General features: G+C 44.6%; 1 protein-coding gene across 6 annotated transcripts in view; it reads right to left on the bottom strand.

The window, feature by feature from the left end:
* Nucleotides 1–20661, bottom strand: part of TBXAS1 (thromboxane A synthase 1) — a 341375-nt gene extending 320714 nt beyond the window's left edge. Inside the window, exon 1 of one of the 6 annotated variants that reach the window (XM_039489916.1) lies at nucleotides 20495–20661. In XM_039489916.1, the coding sequence (XP_039345850.1) occupies nucleotides 20495–20522 (28 nt within the window). In that variant the 5' untranslated portion in view covers nucleotides 20523–20661. Of the gene's footprint in view, nucleotides 1–17801; nucleotides 17927–20494 lie in introns of those variants that run through there. The other 5 variants (XM_039489900.1, XM_039489939.1, XM_039489890.1 and 2 more) reach the window with 5 other exon arrangements.
* Between the last annotated feature and the right edge of the window lie 368 nt (nucleotides 20662–21029).

The following is a 21029-nucleotide window of genomic DNA, read 5'->3' as shown; positions in this document are numbered from 1 at the left end:
ACGTCGACTTCAGCTAACGTTATTCATGTAGCTGAAGTTGCTTAACTTAGATCGATCCCCCCATACCACAGTGTAGACCAGGCCTAAGTAAAATTCCTTCTATTTTATATGCTTTATATCTATACATTTGTAATGAACACACTGTAGATCTACGTTATTTGATATAAATTCCGAAGGTATAATTTTATTACTAGAGATAGGAAATCTAAAAAGGTGTCAATTAACATTTAAAAAGCTTAATTATCTGATAGAACTGTCTAAAGCATTCTTTAGTAGACCCCTTCAGTTCAAGGAAGTTTTGTAGTGTAAGCAACCTGACCACAAACCAATGCAAATAGTTTGGCCCATGCTGTTTATTTTAAATAGAAATGTGATCAATAAGATATATACAACTACTCTAACAAAAAGGTGTTTATATATTAGGTATTTGTTTTGCATTATACACAAAGAAGCTGATGTAGTCAAGTGGAATATTGAGAAGCTAATGTGAAAGCAAATCTTTAAGATGAACCAACCAAAATTTTCTAAGATCATAAAGCTTGATCAACAGTGTGCTTGGCAGTTGAACAGAGAGTTTCACACTTAAAGCCATCCTACTAACTTTATCACTGAGGTGTAGGGAATATTCAAGTACTGGTAGAGAAGTGTGTGTTTCATATTATTGCATTAATTGTTATCTACCATTAGTGGAAAGGTCATGGAGTTGTGCAAAGTCAACCAGGCGACCACACTGTAGAGGGACCCACAGAAAGTAACTTGCAGAGGTAGGTCGCTGGCTGGAGCTGAGCCATCACGTCTTCAACATATGGCCCAACATGGCTAAAACAAACTCGGATGGCACAAGAAATCTTGCACAAAGAACCTGGAATTTTTCAGACAATTTACAAGAAGTCATAAAGGGGACTCCTTGTTTTCTCATTGGACGATGGGAAGGAACACAACTTGTGTTCTGGTTGAACATGTAAAGTCTTCGCCAGAAATATACGTTACTTTCTGACTGCCATGCCTCCCCCACACCGCAACAACCCCCCCCACCACCACCACACACCCAGTGAGCTTTTCCAAGAAAGGAACTAGGCCATACAACCGAGCAGAACATTTTTAAAATGCCCTTTGTTGTTCAACATGTTGCTCCCTGAAGCTGAAATATATGGAAGAGAGAGCGCGAGAGAGAGAGAGCGCAAGACTGCCATTGCCTGCACAGCAAGAGCTCTCCCTGCTCCGTAACAACTGAAGTTTTGTAGCTAACAAGCACCCTATTAACTCTGGGCTTCTCTACATAAACACTTGGTTTCTGGCAAGCTGGGGTGTAAATCTACCCTCCATTAGCCTGCCACATACTACACCGAAGGGAAGGGAAGAAAAGAACAAAACAAAAACAAAACCATAGCAGTGATTCTCAGAGCCCGGGGCTATGGACTCAGACTTGCACGACAGTGCTAAAAATAGCAGTGTAGACATTATGACTTGGATCTGAAATCTGGTAAGGGGTTTGGACCTCATAGTCTGAGCAGGAATGTCTACACAGCTACTTTTAGCAATGCAGCGTGTTCTTAGACATGGGCTCTAAGACGCTCTACCACTTTTTTTTTTTTTTTGGCAGTGGAGATGTATCCTTTGGGTCTGTGTGGATCCTGCTGCGATACAGTAAAAGTTCTTTAGTGCACTTTGAAATAAGAGTAGATCAAAGCACACTAGGACACTTTCAGTGCCCAGCAGCAGAGTCTGCATGGACATTTAGTGCACCCCAGGCTAGTGCAGGGTAGATTTAAACTCTAGCTTGGCAGGAACTAAGTGTCCAACAAGCCCTTTATCTAGAGAGACTGCAGCAAAATCCAGAACAAGAATAGGAATACATCTGTCATAACACTTAAGCCAGGACTACACTACCACTTATTTCAATATAACTTACATCACTCTCGGGTGCAAATAAGCCACCTCCCTGAGCAACACAAGTTACACCAACCTAAGTGCTGGTGTGGACAGCACTATGTCGGTGGGAGAGCTTCTCCCACTGACATAGCTACCACCTCTCACATAGGTGGATTTATTATGCCAGTGGGAGAGCTCTCTCCCATCAGTATAGAGTGTCTTCACCAGACATGCAGCTGCACCTATGTAGTTCTCCTAGTGTATACTAGCCCTTAAAGTTCATTCAGGTGATTCACTCAATCTCTAGAAACCAGTCACTGCAATTGTGAAGCTGAGCTGAAGAAGCCACCTTCATGCCACTTTCAAAAGTGACTTTTATACGTGAATTGTTTACCCAAGTGGTGACCTGATCATGTTAAACCAAATGCTCCTCAGACAGTACATAACAGAGTTAAAGCTTTTGAATGACTAAAGTGTATAATGTGTGCTTATACTTCACTTACAAATTTAGTCGTAGTTGTCTAGAACTTACACTGAATCACCAAGAGAGACAAGGCGGGTGAGGTAATTATTGGACAAAGTTCTGCTGGTGGAAGGGACAGGCTTTTGAGGTTTATAGAGCTCTTCTTCAGACCTGGAGAAGGTAATCAGGGTGTCATATCTAAGGTGGGACAGATAATTAAGCATAAGAGGTTCCCACAAGTTGAAGGACACTACTTAAAATGAAGTGGGCCATAACACCTCTGCAGTAGTGGGACAAAGGAGGGTTAGTAGTCAGCATGGTGTGTTACAAATTGTTGGAATGAGCCATAAAACTAGTGTGTCTGTAAAGTCCATGGCTTTTCAAATTATCCAGTGGAGTTATGAATTTAAGTTCCCAGGCTTGTCTTTTGAAGATGCTGTGCAGGTTTCCTTTGAGGATGAGGACTGAGAGTGAGATATGGAGTGATCACTTTGTGAAAAGTGTTCACCCATGGGTGATAGTGTGGTTTTGTCCTTTATCATTTTTCTGTGTGAGCAACCCATATAGTTTTATTGGGGCATCTGATACACTGGATGAGATAACCACATGTTGTGATAGGCATGTGCAAGCCGCATGGATTGTGATAGGTGTGTTGTGGGGGGCAATTGATCATCACAGCAGTGGAGATGTGTCTACCAGTTTTTGCTTTGGCAGAGTCTGGTGCTGCTTTGAGTTTATATGTCCTGGTCTGTGGGGAGCTTGCTTCTGACCATAAGCTTAACAAGGTTGGGGCTTGGCTATAGGTAACAGATTTCTTGGTGTGTTTGGGGTGGTTACTAGATCTGTGGAGGTAAGTATAGTGATCCGTTGGTTTCTTGTATATAGTTGTCTGTAGGGTTCCATTATTGAAGCTGATCATGGTGTTCAGGAACTACTGAATCACTAACTCTAATGAAGGGATAGAGTCTGGAGAAACTCTTTATATTAACTAAGCCTAGTACTATTTGAAAGAGGAAACTGCTTCCCTACAAACAAGTTAGTTGTGAGAAATCCTGATTATTTCAGAGAGTTCATACTAGAAACCACAAAGATTTTATGGCCAAGAGAACGAATGGTGTCTTACACAGAAAGAGGAAGAAACTTTGAATTTGTTTGCAAGCTAGAGGTTTTACCACGATTTGAACCTTTGGTTAAAGTAACATAAGAGCTTACAGTATTTGTGAAACTCCAGAGAAATTAGAATAGCTTCAGAATAATTACCTGTATATTATATTTGGTTTAATGTGTGGTAATCTTGAGCATGTATTAATAAGGTAGATTTGAACTCAATTGACATTCTTCAATAATTAAGTAAGTTGCCTAAATTTCTGAAGTCCTACTTTAGAATTGTTGGTTGAACCAACAAGAGCAGTGTCCCATAAACTTGACTATAGATACATATGGATCTATAGTTTCATGTTGATTCCAAAAATCACCTGCCCAGACTAATATAGAATTAGGATAAAAGTTTGCCTTTGCAACAAGTCAGTGATAAGACTTTGAATTACCGTATTTTCCGCACTATAAGGCGCACCTAAGAGCCTTAAATTTTCTCAAAAATTGGCCGTGCGTCTTATAATCCGGTGCACCTTATGTGTGCACTGAGTTCCAAAATCTGTAAAAAAGTTGTTGTGCGACTTTGGTAAGCGCTTTGCTTGATTGACTGTCGGACCATTTTTCGCTGACACAGGGACGTAATACGTAAACTACGTACACTGGCAGCGATAAACCAATCAGAGAACATTACGTAATACGTACAGTACGTACGTTTACCTTCTCCACTCCTCCGGTAGGTATACTACCAGTATGCTGCAAAACAACATTTGTTTGTCTAAGGACCCCCGAAAATGGCACCAGTGAAGAGACATGCTTACGAGGCACAATTCAAACTACAGGCTATCAGTTACGCGGTTGTAAATGGGAATAGAGCAGCTGCGAAAGAATTCAACATCAATGAATCTATGGTTCGGAAGTGGACCGTATGTTTTAGCATGCGCCTTATAATACGGTGCGCCTTATGTATGGGTTAAGTACAGAAATAGATCCCGTAATTGAGACTGCGCCTTATAATCCGGTGCGCCTTATAGTGCGGAAAATACGGTAATTGAACTGATGTATTAACTTGTGTTGTAACATCCCTTCCCCATGAAAAAGAACACCATCATATATAAACCATTCATCCCCAAAGACATTGCATGTGATTGGATATCTGTCACAGAGGTCATCCAGTCCAGGCCCCTATGGTGAGGCAGGACCAAGTAAACGTAGACCATCCCTGACAGGTATTTGTGTAACCTGTTCTTAAAAACCCCCAACAGGGACTCCACAATCTCTCTTGGGAGCCTATTCCAGATCTTAGCTACCCTTTTGTTGAAAAGTTTTCCTAAATTTCCCTTGCTGCAAATTAAGCCCATTAATTCTTGTCCTATCTTCACTGGACCTGGAGACAATTGATCGCTGTCTTCTTTATAACAACAGTTTTCAAATATATAGAGGGCTATCAGGTCCCCCTCAGTCTTCTTTTCTCATGACTAAACATGCCCATTTTTAACCTTTCATCGCAGGTCAGTTTTCTAATAATTTTTGTTGCTCTCCTCTGAACTCTCTCCAATTTGTCCATCTCTTTCCTGAAGTGTGGAGCTCAGAACTGGATACAGAACTCCAGCTGAAGTCTCGCCAGTGCCAAGTAGAACAGGACAGTTACCTCCTGTGTATTACATACAGCACTCCAGTTACTATACTCCAGAATTTTATTAGCCTTTTTTGCAACTATATCACATTGATGACATATTCAATTTGTGATCCACTATAACCCCCAGATCCTTTTCAGCAGTACTACCACATAGCCAGTTATTTCCCCATTTTACTGTTGTGCATTGGATTTTTCCTTACTAAGTGTTGTACTTTGGTTTGAAATCAACAACATGAAATTCAACAAAGACAAGTGCAATCTCCCATTTGTCAGTCATTTTGAATGATAATCCATTCCTCCAAAGGGCTTGCAACCCTCCCTGCTTGGTGTCATCCACAAATTTTATAATCACACTCTCTACTCCATTATCCAAATCAATAATAAAAATATTGGCTAGTACTGTACCCAAGACAAAGCTCTGCAGGACCCCACTAGTTATGTCCTCCCAGTTCGACTTCAAACCATATCTACTATTTGATTATGGTTTTTCAATCAGTTGAATACCCACCTTACAGTAATTTCATGAAGACCACACTTCCCTAGTTTGTTTATGAGAATATCATGCGGGACTGTGTCAAAAGCCTTACTAAAATAAGATACATCACATCACATCTACTGCTCCTTCTCTATCCCCTAGGCTAATAACCCTGTCAAAGAAGGAAATTAAGCTGGTTTGGCATGATTTGTTCCTGACAAATCCATGTTGGCTTTTACTTTTAACCCTATTGTCCTCCAAATGTTTACAGATTGATTGTTTAATAATTTGTTCCAGTACTGAATCAGGTTAACTGGTCTATAATGATCTGGGTCCTCTTTGTTCCCCTTTTTAAATGTAGGTGCTATGTTTGCCCTTCTCCAGTCCTCTGGGACCTCACCCGTCCTCCATGAGTTCTCAAAGATAATCGCTAACAGTTCTGAGATTGCTTCAGCTAGTTCCTCAAGTACCCTAGGATTAATTTCATCAGGCCCTGCCAACTGGAATACATCTAACCTATCTAAATATTTTTTACCCTGTTCTTTCCCTGTTCTGGCTTGCATTTCTTCCTTCTTTGATGTTAATATGGTGTTCAGTATCTGTTCACAATTAACCTTTTTAGTAAAGACTGAAACAAAATAAGCATTCAACGCCTCACTTCTTGATGTCATGTGTTAGCAGGGTCAGAGAGCTAATAGGTAGTGGACGTACACTTTTCCTTTGTCTTTCTCTTGCTCCTAGTGTATTTAGAGAATCTCTTCTTATGGCTTTTTATGTCCCTTGCTAGGTTTAACTCATTTTTGTGCCCTAGGTTTTCTGATTTTGTCCCTACATGCTTGCACTATTCTTTTGTACTCAACCACTCTTTCCTATTGAAGCTGTTCCCCTTTGGATAATTACTTAAAGACTCACCAGGCCAGAGAAAAAGAGAATGACTGACTCTATAGCCTGGAAGATGACCCAGGATCCATATCCCTTTCTGCAGTGACTCTTAATTTATACACCATGGAACAGCTTCAATGGATGAGACTGGATGAGTACAAACTATTCCCCAGCTCAGTAATTACAGCACTCTTCTGAGAGGTGTGGTAGACTCCATTCAAATCCTCTCCCTCTTAGGCAAAGAGGGGGATTGATTGAATCTGGGTCTCCCAAATCCCAGGTGAGTGGACTAACCACTGAGCTAAAAGTTATAAGGTGGGCAGTACCATCACTACCTCCTCCTGAGGCCAGATTCTGAATAGGATCTCAGCCGGTTGGTGACCCCCAAGCATGTCTACTGGATCAGGCTTGACAGGTACTCTCCCATTTATTTTCCCCCACTTCACCGATCACTCTATGACTTAGGCTTCCAGGCAGCTAGAGGGACGCTGCAGCGTGTGTGCCCAGAGCCAGAAACATAGACACTTAGGAAACTTTCATCCTGAAAACTTAGGCACCAAGTGAGTTTAGGCACCTACAGTGTTCAACAGCAGCTAAATGGGGGTTTTGTGGATCGCAGTGGAGACCAGGAATGGGACTTAGGTGCTTAAACCCCAGTTTTAGGTGCCTAAGTACATTTGTGGATCCAGGCTTAAGGTACATTAGTAAGGCTGGCCCTAAGTCTAAGGGTACGTCTACACTACGGGACTATTCCGAATTTGCATAAACCGGTTTTGTAAAACAGATTGTATAAAATCGAGTGCGCGCGGCCACACTAAACACATTAAATCGGTAGTGTGCGTCCACGGTCCGAGGCTAGCATCGACTTCTGGAGCGTTGCACTGTGGGTAGCTATTCCGTAGCTATCCCATAGTTCCCGCAGCCTCCCCCGCCCCTTGGAATTTCCGGGTTGAGATCCCAGTGCCTGATGGGGCAAAAATCATTGTCGCGGGTGGTTCTGGGTAAATGTCGTCAGTCACTCCTTCCTCTGGGAAAGCAACGGCAGACAAGCATTTCGCGCCTTTTTTCCCTGGATTGCCCTGGCAGATGCCATAGCATGGCAATCATGGAGCCTGTTTTGCCTTTTGTGACTGTCACCGTATGTGTACTAGATGCCGCTGACAGAGGCGATTCAGCAGCGCTACACAGCAGCATGCTTTTGCTTTTGCATGACAGCAGAGATGGTTACCAGCCATACTGCACCATCTACCAATCCATAAATTGGTAAAAAGATGATCATGGCTACCAGTCGTTTTGCACCATTTGCTGCTGTCATAAGTGCCCCTGGCTGCTCTTAGCCAGGGCGCAAAGTTAAAATTGGGAATGACTCCCTGAGTCAATCCCTCCTTTTTGGTATCTAAAAATAGAATCAGTCCTGGCTAGAATATGGGCAAGTGTACTAGAGAACCACTGTATCAGAGAGCACAGCTGCTCTGTGTCAGATCCTGCAGAAATTATGAGCTGTATGCTATTCACAGGGGGTGCTCCTACAACAACCCCACCTGTTGATTCCGTTCTTCCCCCAGCCTTCCTGGGCTACCGTAGCATTGTCCCCCCACTTATGTGATGAAGTAATAAAGAATGCAGGAATAAGACACACTGACTTGTTAGTGAGAAATGAGTGGAAGGCAGCCTCCAGCTGCTATGATAGTCCAGACAGGACAGTAAGGAGTGTGGAGGAGAGGAGCCCAGCATCCCTCTGCTAGTCCAGGGGCAATTGAATCTTTATTTTTTTACACATGAAGGGTGGGGGCTGACAGAGCTCAGCCCCCTGTTGCTATGATGACAATGGTTATCAGCCATACTGCACCATCTACCAGGAAAAATTAGGGCCAGGCGCCCTTGATCGACCTGACAGATGCTAGTCAGCATGGTTACCAGCCCTTTTGCACTGCCCCATGTACCAATAGCCTGATGATGAGGACGGGTACCAGTCGTTTTGCACCATCAGCCACCCATGGCGGGGGGGAGCAAGGATGTTGGTGTTCAGTGCTGCAGCATCGCATCTATCTGCAGCATTCAGTAAAGATAGGGTGACATGTAAAAGAGTCAAGAGAGGATTGTTTTCCCTTTCACTTCTGGGGATGGGTGGGGGGTGCGTAAATTGCCGAGCTATGCCCTGACCCACCGCGGACACTGTGTTTGACCCTAGAAGCATTTGGAGCTCAGCCAAGAATGCAAATGCTTTTCAGAGAGACTGCAGGAACTGTGGGATAGCTTGAGTCCTCCAGTCCATGAGCGTCCATTTGATTCCTTGGCTTTCCGTTACGCTTGTCACGCAGCAGTGCGCTGAGTCCCTGCTATGGCGTCTGTCTGGAGATTTTTTAAAAATGTTTTTTAATTAGTCTTCTGTAACGGAGCACTGATAGAACAGATTTGCCTGCCCTTACAGCGATCATGTCCGCATGGTCCATGCGGGAGCTCTTTCTTTATTTTGATTTTTAACTGCATCGCCACACGTGCTGATCGGAGCTCCACGCTGGGCAAACAGGAAATATTCAAAAGTTCGCGGGGCTTTTCCTGTCTACCTGGCCACTGCATCCGAGTTCAGATTGCTGTCCAGAGCGGTCAGTGGTGCACTGTGGGATACCGCCTGGAGGCCAATACCGTCGATCTGCGGCCACACTAACCCTAATCCGATATGGTAATACCGATATTAGCGCTACTCCTCTCGTTAGGGAGGAGTACAGAAACCGGTTTAAAGAGCCCTTTATACCGATATAAAGGGCCTCTTAGTGTGGATGGGTGTGGCGTTAAATCGGTTTAATGCTCCTAAAACCGGTTTAAACGCGTAGTGTAGACCAGGCTTAAGACATCTCAGACTGGTTGTCCAACAATTCTGCAGCCAATGACCAGGTAGTTATAATGCCCTAGATGCTGTTTTTTTCCAAATGATTAGCAATACTTAGAGACCCATCTTGTATTTATAGTTACAGAATCCCTCCCTTAACTCTCTAGACTATGATTAAAAAACTGACAGTCTTCCCCTGTATCAAACAGAAGGGACTCTATTAGAGAGCAACTGCAGGCAGCCTACTTAAATGTAGGACAGTGGATTCTGAGAGAATTAACCAATGATCGCTATTCCACAGACAAAGTACTTGTGTTTTTCGAGTTTGCCAGCAATAGAAATCCAAACTCTTAAGCAGTTCACAGTGCCCCAACAAAAACAGTTCCATGTGCCTCAACTAAAGGAGTCACAGGAGCAAATAAAAGGGGTAGGGCAAGGCAAGAGGAACAGATGAGGAAAATCGGATTAGAACAGCTTGTCACAGGTCACGGATAGGAGGAAGTTTATGTTAGCATCACAGTGTGCAGTCATCTGTAACCAGTTTCTGCTTGTGGAAAAAGAAAACTGATCAGACCTTGAATTGCAGAACACAATTGCTTATTAGCCCATTGAAAAGAGCAAGAGATTGCAGGTACTGGCCACATGCAGCCTGACACCGACATCCTGGAAATGGGCTGAATCACCCAGGCCTAGGGAAATCAGAAAGTTATTAATACTTGGGAAATAAAAGTGCAATTACAAAGTACCTGGAAACAGCAAAACACACCTGCAAAAAACCCCAGTAGCCTATAAAACTCTACAAAACACAGAATGAAAAGAGAACAGGGAGTCTGGAGCCTTTGATGAGTAGAAGGACCCATACTTTGGCCCAGTTCTGTCACCCTTCCTTACTTCATGTAGTACATACTCACACAAGAATTTCCATTGATATAAATGGGTCTGCTCACATGAGTAATATTATTCAGTGTAAATAAGGGGTTACAGAACTGGGCCCAAGAAAGAGCACAGGCCAGATTGTCCAACCCCAGTGATTCTAACAGCCACAACTGTAGGTAAAGCATGAGTGAAGGTAGGGTGACCAGACAGCAAGTGTGAAAAATCGGGACAGGGGGTGGGAGGTAATAGGCGCCTATGGAAGAAAAAGCCCCGAATATTGGGACTGTCCCTATAAAATAGGGACATCTGGTCACCCTAAGTGAAGGGGAGAAAGAATGTATGATTGGCTACATAATGCAAACATGCTGCTATTCACAAGCCAAAGAGGGGGAATGACAACTCTAGAACTTCCATCCAACCAGCCCATGCTAAAATGGGTGAGTGGATTGGCAGAGAAAAGACCAACAGGGAAAGCATCTAAAAAAGTCATTGGTCTAATACTATTGTTGCAGGAACTTTTTAAAGATCAAGAAGCATGTAAACCACAGTGGCATGCTGTTATGCTATTATCCCACATGTATATGTTTAAAGGAAATGCTACTGCAAAAAGATTACATTCAACTGTAAGGTGTAATCAGGAAGCTGTCAATTACTGTTCTTTTTTAAGCCTTTTTAACAATAGTCTGTTAGAGTCTATATGAGGCCGCAAAAGTAACTCCTTATTGCATTTAAAAGTTCTACTGGTGAATAAAAGATATGGGGAAATTTTCAAAGGCACAAAGTAGCAGATAGGGGCCTAACTCCCCACAGAAATCAAGGAAAATTAGGCACTTAACTGCTATTTGTGCCTTTTGAAAATCTCCCACACAGTATATACTTCAAAACATATGAGTGCAATGTGTAGACATCACAAGCTTTTAGACATGCATATACAATGCAGAATAGTCACCACATTCTGTATTAGAATGGATACAGTTGCCATAAGAAGGGGATGGGGAATAAATTCTTTCATACATTGGGGCAAAGTCAGAGGCGACGCATAAAAGTACACCGCTACCTCGCTATAACGCCACCCGATATAACACGAATTTGGATATAGTGCGGTAAAGCAGTGCTCCGGGGGGGAAAGGGGGCGCACTCCGGTGGATCAAAGCATGTTCAATATAACACGGTTTCACCTATAACGCGGTAAGATTTTTTGGCTCCCAAGGACACCGTTATATCAAGGTAGAGGTGTACCATAAATTGGGATGCCCTTACGTTCACTTAGGCCCCAGTCCTGCCACACTTATACGTGTGCTTAACTTGATGCACCTCATATATGTCATGAGCATAAAATTAAGCATTAAGGGTTGGCTGGGTGGGATTTAAGACTCCCTGAGGCCTATGGAAACCCGCTTACCAGTATGTAATGGAGTCTCAGTTGTGATAGCTTAAACAGGGAAGAGCAGAAGATGTCAAATAAAGTAGGGGTGGTCTACTTTAGCTTATTCAACATACTTTTCTTGCTCTAGTCCATTTTTTTTGGCTCCTTGGCATGCCAGCTACACCAAAATAGAACTCCCTTCAGCTCCCTTGCACTCATTCTAAGTAGACCAATTCAGAGGCAATGTGCATGAGTAAGAGATTTGGGGTGAGGGAGCATGCCAAAGAGAGAAAAAAAATGTAAATTACACAGTAGTTAATGCAACATTTCCAACTCTCAGGTTTTTATGGTGAGTCTTGTGATATCTGCTGGGTTTTTTCTAAAGCCCTAGCTCCTGGAGTCATGTAATTATGTGAGAATCTCACTTCCATTAAAAAGGAGGGAGGGGTAAATTTCTAGCCCTCACAGCATCAGAGAAAAGCTTGAAAGCTGTTAGCACTACAGGCTCCAAAACCAAATTAGATCTTTTGAAATTAACGATTTTTGCAAAATCTCATGATTTTTATGCAAAATGGCATGAATTTGTGGTCCTTATTCACAATGTCAGAACATAAGCAGGGATGGTGTCCCTAGCCTCTGTTTGCCAGAAACTGGGAATGGGCGACAGATTACCTGTTCTCTTTATTCCCTCTGAAGCACCTAGTATTGGCACTGTTTGCCAACAGGATACTGGGGTAGATGGACCTTTGGTCTGACCCAGTATGGCCATTCTTAATAGTGGCTGTCAGAGAACGAGACCATTTTTGCCCACCTCAGATCACATTTCCAAGAAAAGAGAAACAGTTTTCCCACTAAACCAAGACTTCAATCTGCAGGTTTTATTATACCCTTTAAAAGCATCTTTTTACTGTGCCCCTTCCTCGTTGAGATCCCAGTGCCTGATGGGGCAAAATCATTTGCCTAATATAGGCAAGTGTGCTAGAGAACCACCTGCTCTGTGTCAGAGCCCGCAGAAATTATCTCTGTGCTATTCAGGGGTGCCCACCTGTTGATTCCGTTCTTCCCGATGAATTAATAAAGAATGCAGGAATAAGACACACTGACTTGTTAGTGAGAAATGAGTGGAAGGCAGCCTCAGCTGCTGATAGATAGTCCAGACAGGACATTAGTGTGTGTGAGAGAGAGAGCATCATCACTGCTAGTCAGGGGCAACTGACTGATGGAGCTCAGCCCCTGTTGCTATGATGAGGATGGTTACCAGCCCCATATTGCCATCATCACCACAAGAAAAATTATTGTCCCATCAGCTGAAGCTGATCATGAGGATAGATTTCCATCATTTTTTATCGATCAGCTTATGCTGATGATGAGGATGATTTATCTGCAGCATTCAGTAAAGATAGGGTGACATGTAAAGAGTCAGAGGATTGTTTTACCGAGCTCAGCCAAGAATGCAAATAATTTTAGGAGGCTGCAGGAACTGTGGGATAGCTTCAGTCCTCCAGTCCATGCGCATCCATTTGATTCTTTGGCTTTCCGTACGCTTGTCACGCTGCAGTGCGCTGAGTCCCTGCTATGGCGTCTGTCTGGAGATTTTTTAAAAGGATTTAACGGGCGCTGATAGATAGGAGGATAGATTTGCCTGCCCTTACAGCGATCATCATCGCATCATGGTCCATCGCTGGGCAAACAGGAAATATTCAAAAGTTCGCGGGCTTTTCCTGTTTACCTGACCACTGCATCCGAGTTCAGATGGTCCAGGTCAGCGGTCACGACCAGGCTTAAGACTTTCCTGTTTGATACTCACAGGATCAAATGACTGACTCCAGCAATAAGATAGCTCCAGTATCCAGATGGCAGCAGCTCCGGCAGCCATCTTGGAGAAATAGTTGCCAATGTGCCTCAGCTTTTAATTGCTTTTCCTTCCTCACTTTACACTTTAAAGTTTTCATTTTTACTCAAAACATTGTCACTTCCTTGTGCCCCCCACCCCCAAACGCTGCTAAGGTAGCAACTGGATTCACATGAAAGAACCTCCATGCCTGCACAAAACCCCCCATCTGTTGAAATCAGTGGGGCTGTAGGCAGGGGGTCATCTGAACAGACCCTGCTGAGGGATCAAGACCCAAGTGTGGGATAAGTTTGAATAGGTCTTTAACGTTAAAGCTCTTTTTGATCTATTTTTGCTGAAGCATTAAATAACTTGTTCTGGAGCTTCTCCATCTGGGGATGCAGGGCACAGGACGGGGTCAGGGGAGAGAAGAATCCTGGCAACTGGGAGAAGCAGGGGCCAGTGAAGATGCAGTCTGTGGGTACGTCTACACTGGAGCTGAAGGAGTAATTTCCAGCTTGAGGAGACATACCCACACTAGCTCTGATCGAAGTAGTGCACAAAATGTAGCAACTTAGCAACCACAGTATGAGCCGCAGGAGGGGCTAGCCACTGAGTACCTACGTAATGTGTCAGACAGAATCATACTTGGGAGGTCTAGCCACTCCCACCACCAGGGCTCAACTTCTATTTTTAGTTCATTAGCGCCATCAGAACTAGTACAAGTACATCTACTTGAGCTGGAAATCACACCTTCCGGCTCCATTGTGGACATGCCCAGAGAGTCCTAACTAATCCTGCCTCCCAGCAAATAGAAGTCACCCCTCCTCCTGGTGCAGTAGCCCTTAGGGATGGGATCCATGAAGGCACTCAGACCCCAAGACTAAGTACTTATCAGTTTTGGCTCCACTGCAATCCACAAAACTCCCACCAAACCTTGCAGGTGCCTACACTCAGAACCTAAGTATTCAGAATAAAAGTTCAATAGGCCCTTTATTTCTGCCTCCAGGCAATCCGCATGCCTATCTCCCACTTACGCCCCAGAGTAAATCACAAATCAGGAAAGACAAACATTCGGCCACCTAAGTCACATGCAGGACCCAATGTGGTAGACATGCTTAGAAGCTTCCTACCAGATTGGGTCCTAGTCAGAATCCAAGAGGAGGACATGGTGATGGTCATAGTGTTGCTACCCATCTTATAACTTTTAGCCCGGAGGTTAAAGCACTCACTGGGATGTGGGAGACACAGATTCAACGCCCCCACCCCCTACAATTTAACCAAGGTCTCCTACATCCCCCGTGAGTTCTCTAACCTCTGGGATAAAAAAATTAAAAAAGGAAGGCACCACCACCTGCTCCTCCTGATGTTCTGTGTGGAGCTAGGCAGGTACTTAACTCACTCCTTAGGTGCATATGGGCTGCCGGTCTTCTACCAGGACCTCCTCCGGACCTGGAAGCTGTTTTCCGCGACCAGGTCCATGGCGGCCACCGAGGGGGCGGACCTCCTCGCGGAGCCCCTGCTACACAACCCCCAGCTCTGTGTGCAGGTGGCGGAGTCCCCCGCGGTGCGCCAGAGGTTGGTCCTGGCAGAAGCTACCAGGGTCGGAGACCTCCTGGACTACGACCGGGGAGACTGGCTGGATCCCCTGACGCTCGCTCGGCGGATGGGGCTCTCCAGGCCTTGTACTCCCCAGTGCGTACTACAGGAGGTGAAGGCCGCTTTGCCGCCCGCTGCTCGGGCTTACCTCGACCGGGTCCTGCGTGAGGGCACGCCCCGCCCACCCCGAGCCCTCCGGACCTCTTCATCGGGCCCCTGCCCCGTGGACCCGACCGGCCCCCCCGCCCCTTCTCCGCCAGCCGGCTGCACGATCTGCAGCCGGTCCGTTTCCAAACCGCGCCAAGGAAGCAGCTCTACGCGCTCGTGCTCCACACCCTTCACTTCCTCACCCTCGTGTCCCGCCCCGACACCAAGTGGCGGGACCTCCTGCCACCTCTGGAGGGTGAGGAGCCCCGGTGGGCCAGCCTGTACTCCACCCTGGTCCCGAGGCCCGTTGGGGATATCGGTTGGCGGCTCCTCCATGGGGCCGTGAGCATGGGCGTGTACTTGGCGCGGTTTACCCCTGTCCCAGACACCTGCCCCTTCTGCGGCATGAGGGAGACCCTGGCGCATGTCTACGTAGAGTGCGCCAGGCTGCAGCCCCTATACCGGCTCCTCACCAACATCCTGTTGCGTTTCTGGCTGCACTTTTCCCCTCACCTCCTTCTCCACGCACTCCCTATCCGTGGCCCCACAAAGTCGCGGGACCTCTTGGTCAACCTCCTCCTCGCCCTGGCTAAAATGGCCATCTACGTGACCAGGGAGAGGCGGTTGGCCAATGGAGACTCCTGCGACTGTGGGGCTTGTTTCCGATCCTTAGTCCGTTCACGTCTCCGGGCGGAGTTCCTCTGGGCGGCGTCCACTGGCTCCCTTGACGCCTTCGAGGAGCAGTGGGCGCTGTCCGGGGTTCTCTGCTTGGTGTCCCCGTCAGGCTCCCTTCTTATGACCCTTTGACCGCACTCCTGTCCCTGTTCTTTTATTAGTTGTCCCCCGCAATTAGTGGGTTTCTGAGGCCCTGTGGAAGCTCCCCTTAGGCTGGGGGGGGATCCGTTAGCATGGGGCGGGCTTTGCCCGCCCCGTTTCCCGGAAACCCAATAGATCCTTAGGTGCATATGCCACCTGACTCCAGGCAGTGGGTTCCCATTCATGGATTGCTAGCAGAAATAGGCACCTTCCAGGAGCCCAGACTTAGGCACCAGACAGAGGGGAAGGGTTTCGGGCACACCCCTCTGGTCAGCATCTCCCATTGGCTAGCTGAAACAGTGAGCCACTTAACATGCTGGCTTTTGTGGATCACATTTGTAGACTGCTATCTCTTCCCATTCATTGTACAGGGAGCCGAGGTGTTTCACTCAGCTTTTTGGAAAGCAGCCTTACTCCTGTGATTTTCTAGATGCCTGAAAGTTAGGCACCGTGATGCTCAGCACTGCAACACCTAAATCCTTTGGTGAACTCCACCCTACCAGCTTCCCTAGTTGCTTAGAAGAGTACTGTTTATTGGTGGTGACTCTTTGCACAGATTTCACTATTGAGAACCCTGCTGGAGACCCTCTTCTGGCCAGCCCGAGTCAGGGATTTAACTATGTTTTTTTTATTTACATATGAATATAATCAAAGGTAAAGAAAAGTGGAAAAGAAATATTAGTGGCAAAGAAGCTCCCAGCTGTAAAAAGAGGAGGGGAACCAGAGAAAGACAGGTTTCAGAAGGGGCATATATTAGTGAGAGACCTGAGGCTCAGGAGTGTAACCAGAGGGGCTGCATCCACATCGAGAGAGAAAGAGCAGAACTAGAGAATGGAACACCAGTCTCGTGGTATGTTTAATAAAGCCGGACTCTTTCAGCTCTGCCACATCAATTATTGCTAACAAAACACTATGCTCTTCTGCCCCAGTTAAGATTTAGCTGAATTAATGGTGAATAGTTCTTGGGGTGCCAATGTGTCTAATGGCTACAGCAAATGATTGCAAGTGTAGTTTGCGCCGAGCTCTATTCCTAACTGCCACCACTTTCGTGGTCAATCCAAGGCTAATTATTTAATATCTCTGGCCCAGATTTTTAAAGATATTTTGTCACCTATTTGTGCCTTAGCTCGGTCATCTGTAAAATGGGGGAAAAATACCACCACCCACCTTTGTAATGTTCTTTCAGATCTCTGACAGAAGAGCATCATTTCAAGTGTAAAATTCTATTGTCCCCTTAATATGTAAAACTCTAATTAATTTTCCTGGAGCACGTGTGTACACTGAGATTACTCCCCTTCATAGGCAGTTACAGCTGTTTTCTAAATGCAACACTGTATGTTCTCTGTCATGGTACAAGATTAATGAACTCTTTGTTTTAAAGACAGTTATACACCTCCAAAAACATGGGTTTATAATGGAAATACTGAGACAGTTAACTATAGCAGCACTAGCGGAAAGGGAAAAGAACTATAAATTCAGCTTGGTTTCCAGTATATACATTGACAAGGTATGAATAATACATCTCTCTACACTTCCAACATACAGATGTATACATTACTCTTTCCTGGGAGGGTTACACTGAGCAAAGTCTCTAAACCGACCATTTGAAAGAAGGGAAGGAAAGGCTTCAGAGAGAAATGTCTCTTACATTACATTACAATCAGGACATAAACCGTGGTTGAAATTTACTTAGTGTATGCATTTGTGCTTAATTTTAAACACATGCTTTTTTGCAGGGAGGGTTGAGTAAGAGGGCTTGTATTTCCATGATCAGTAGAAGGCAAGAAGTTATCCTTTATCCTCTCCTTTTATAATAAGAATTAGCTATTTGGATATAGTTCAAGCTTAAAAAAAGTAACTCAAGTTGCATTAAAAAAATTAATTTAAGCAGATACACAATGAAATCAACTCACCAGCCACAGCAAACATATTGATCCTCTTGCATATCAGGCCTGGTCTCTAGCTACTAACCACCCCCACCCAGGCTTCTGAACACAGCTTTGTTAACCAATTACTGTAGTTGCTAAAGCATGTTAATGACAAGCAGGCTCCAATCCATTTGGCAAACGAAAGACAAGCAAGCTAATATATTATCAATTGAACTGTGACAGTGGGACATTTCTCTAGGTAGTAAGAGCAACCCAATATGGGCTTACATAATAAGGTTATACACGTTTTATGATTTTTACATGCACTGGCAAAAACATACAGCTGCCTTTGCAGACAAGTATTTTGAGACACAGGGTAATAGAAAACCTGTGTCATTTCAAAAGTTCAGGATTTGCTTAATAATGAGGTGATGGGGAGAGGACCTAGAGAAGACTGGATTGCCACTAATTTTAAGACTTCTCTGCTGCCGTAGGAGACCTAGCCATTGTAGATAATAGGAGTCAACCACAGGTACAGTGAACATGGTTTGTCCTGATCTACACACCCAATTAAGCCATGTTTTGCCCCAGTCCTGCAACAGGTGTTTGGGGGTTTTTTAAGTGTAGACAAAGCTTACGAGTTAGAGCCTGCTCTCCTTACTCAAGTAAGGTTCTCACTGGTTCCAGTTTTACCTGAGTGAGAACCATAGGATCAGGCTCCAAGTTTGTCTGAAGGGCATGTAGTGAAATGTAATACTCCCAGGTGAAAACTTGTTCACATCCAAGCTATCCATTTTTTTCCAGGAAAAGAGCTTGTTTTAAATCACTGTGACACACACAAAAGCCTTACAAGCGTGAATAGCTTTTTCCTGGCACCTTAAAAAGGTACAATAATGAGGGTAAAGGGACTCAGCAAAGTAAGCATCAAACTGATGCTCTGGCTGCCTGGCTATCTTATTTTGGTGTGTAACCTACTGAGCATAGCAGAGCTTCAGGAATTGAAAGGCTTTAGCCTTAAAACTGCCTTTGATTGGGTAGATTGAATTGGCATACAGGGTGTTTGACAATGCACAAGCAGTGAAACACCCAAAACACTGTGACTTTGTAGACAAACATTACCCACATATTTTATTATTAGTGTTGCTTACCTTGGCAATATTTCTTAAATGTATATGAGGTACTTAAGACTCAATCGTACCTACTTCCCACGCCAACCTTATGCTACTATGCTGTTTAATACAGAAAATAATTTAAGACACCAGAAATGTCAAGTCTATGATGTGTATAAAGGACTCTGAACATGAGAAGTACCTCACAAATTCTAAGCATTGGCTTGGCTTCTTTTCAGATCATGGATTACTTTACACACAGGGAATTAATTTAATCTCATCATTTTCTATTGACACCTCTGCCATTTGTCCCTCGTTTTAGGTCTGTCAGAGTTTTGCAGGGGCAGAGGCTGGTGTTGGTTCTTTTATTCATGTTGCATTAATTCAAAGTTCATGAGTGGTGACGGTCCTGAAGCTTTGTGCCTTCTGCTTTCTCACAAGACATCTTTGGTAACTGTGTCAAGTATACAAGTCCTACCCACATGTGTCTCAATGATCTAGAGGCACCAATTCTTGCAGCAGGAAAGAAATTCATTGCCAAGGCCCCTCCAGTATTTGGCACCTCTCTGGAGATTAAGCATGAAGCTGCTTTATCACAGAGTTTTAAAGGGGGATATTTTGATCTTGGTAGAACTAAAGACTATCTATCTGCGTATTCTTTACTAATAATCAGGGCCTGTCTTCTCTGCAGCAACATTAATGATCCCATACTATTTTTTCCACAGGAGTAGGGATTTGCCCCAGTAACCCTAGCCAAATTTTCCCTTTTAACCCCACTGTTCTGCACAGTTCTGTGTGCCCACTGGTTGCTGTCCTTCACCCCAGAGGTGGCTGCACTACAGCGGTACTGCACATATGCCTTGTGTAAGGCAATTTGTGATCCTTCAGCATGAATTGATAAATATGATCAAAACATGAAAAACATCCTAGACACCAATTAGTCAGAGGACTAAGGCCAACACTTTCAGGAACATTCATTAACTGTTCATGCCTCAGTCACTGAGCACCCAACACCATCCCTTGTCCTCTCTCCATTGACTGCCTCTGCTGCTACAGCTCAGCCTTCCCAAGCAGCATCAGCATAAAACTGACATTTCTGGGGAGTTTCGCTGCTGCCCACAGGATTCTGAACTGCAGCAGTATTGAACAGCCCCGACAATTTATCATAGCTACTCCTCAAACTTATCAGAGACCGTAACAGCACTGGAACCATCAATAGACACAGGCAAACGCTACTGCATCACTTTACTCCAAGTTCACATTTGGATGTTTCTAGTTCTTATGGTTGTGGCAATAAAGGGTTAAAAAAAAACCCACAAAAGCTTAAATTCAGCAAGAGTTCATGGGGTCGATCCCTGACACACCACAGCAAGCTTTGCCATCACAATAGGGAGTGGACTTTTCCCCTCAAACTCTTATTTTATTACTGTTCACCACCACAACCACAAGGCAGGGGACACCCCCAGTCCACTGGTGTCCGACCTGCTACATTTGCAAGCATTTTCCCACCCCAACAAAATAAGATGATTGCCCAAACTGAATGAAATGCCACAGGCTCTTGGCCAGAAACCACAATACGAAATCCACCAAAATGAGCTCCAACCCCAGCAAAGCCTAGCACATCCTTACCTTTAAATCTCTCCCATGTGGCCCTCATCACTTCCTGTTTGGCTTGTTATCAGGCAACTGCATCGTGACATTCCCGAAGAGAGTGGTGGAGAATGTAGTTCGGCCTCCCTTCAAAGGGACAGGTGCTTGGAAATCTGCCCTCAGCTGAGGAAAAAGGGGAAGCAGCAATAGAACTACCATTCCCAGAACCCATGCGGCAGACCACATTCCTCCCCTTCTCTCTAGTCCCTGCACAATGGATTGTGGGGATTGTAGTTTTCGCTCTACAGGCAACTCTCGTCCGCGACAGTAAAAGTGACAGGGGCCGTGACATCTCAGGATTGATTCCAATGCACTTGCTGGAGAGCGGGGTTTCATGTTTTGCTTTGTGGAAGAAATCAAAACATGTTACAACGTGTTGAATTGGAATTGAACCCCCCCCACCTCAATGTATAAAAACTACAAGACTGCAAAATAATGTCACCCTTAAATTCATTGCAGGAAAATGTTAATATCTTTGCGTTTAAAAAACAAACAAACCACAAACAGGTATTGC

The sequence above is a fragment of the Mauremys reevesii genome, linkage group 1 (genome assembly GCF_016161935.1).
Source record: "Mauremys reevesii isolate NIE-2019 linkage group 1, ASM1616193v1, whole genome shotgun sequence".
NCBI classification, from domain to species: Eukaryota; Metazoa; Chordata; order Testudines; family Geoemydidae; genus Mauremys; species Mauremys reevesii.
Note: the sequence above shows the minus strand (reverse complement) of the source record. Positions and strands in the feature narration are given on the sequence as shown.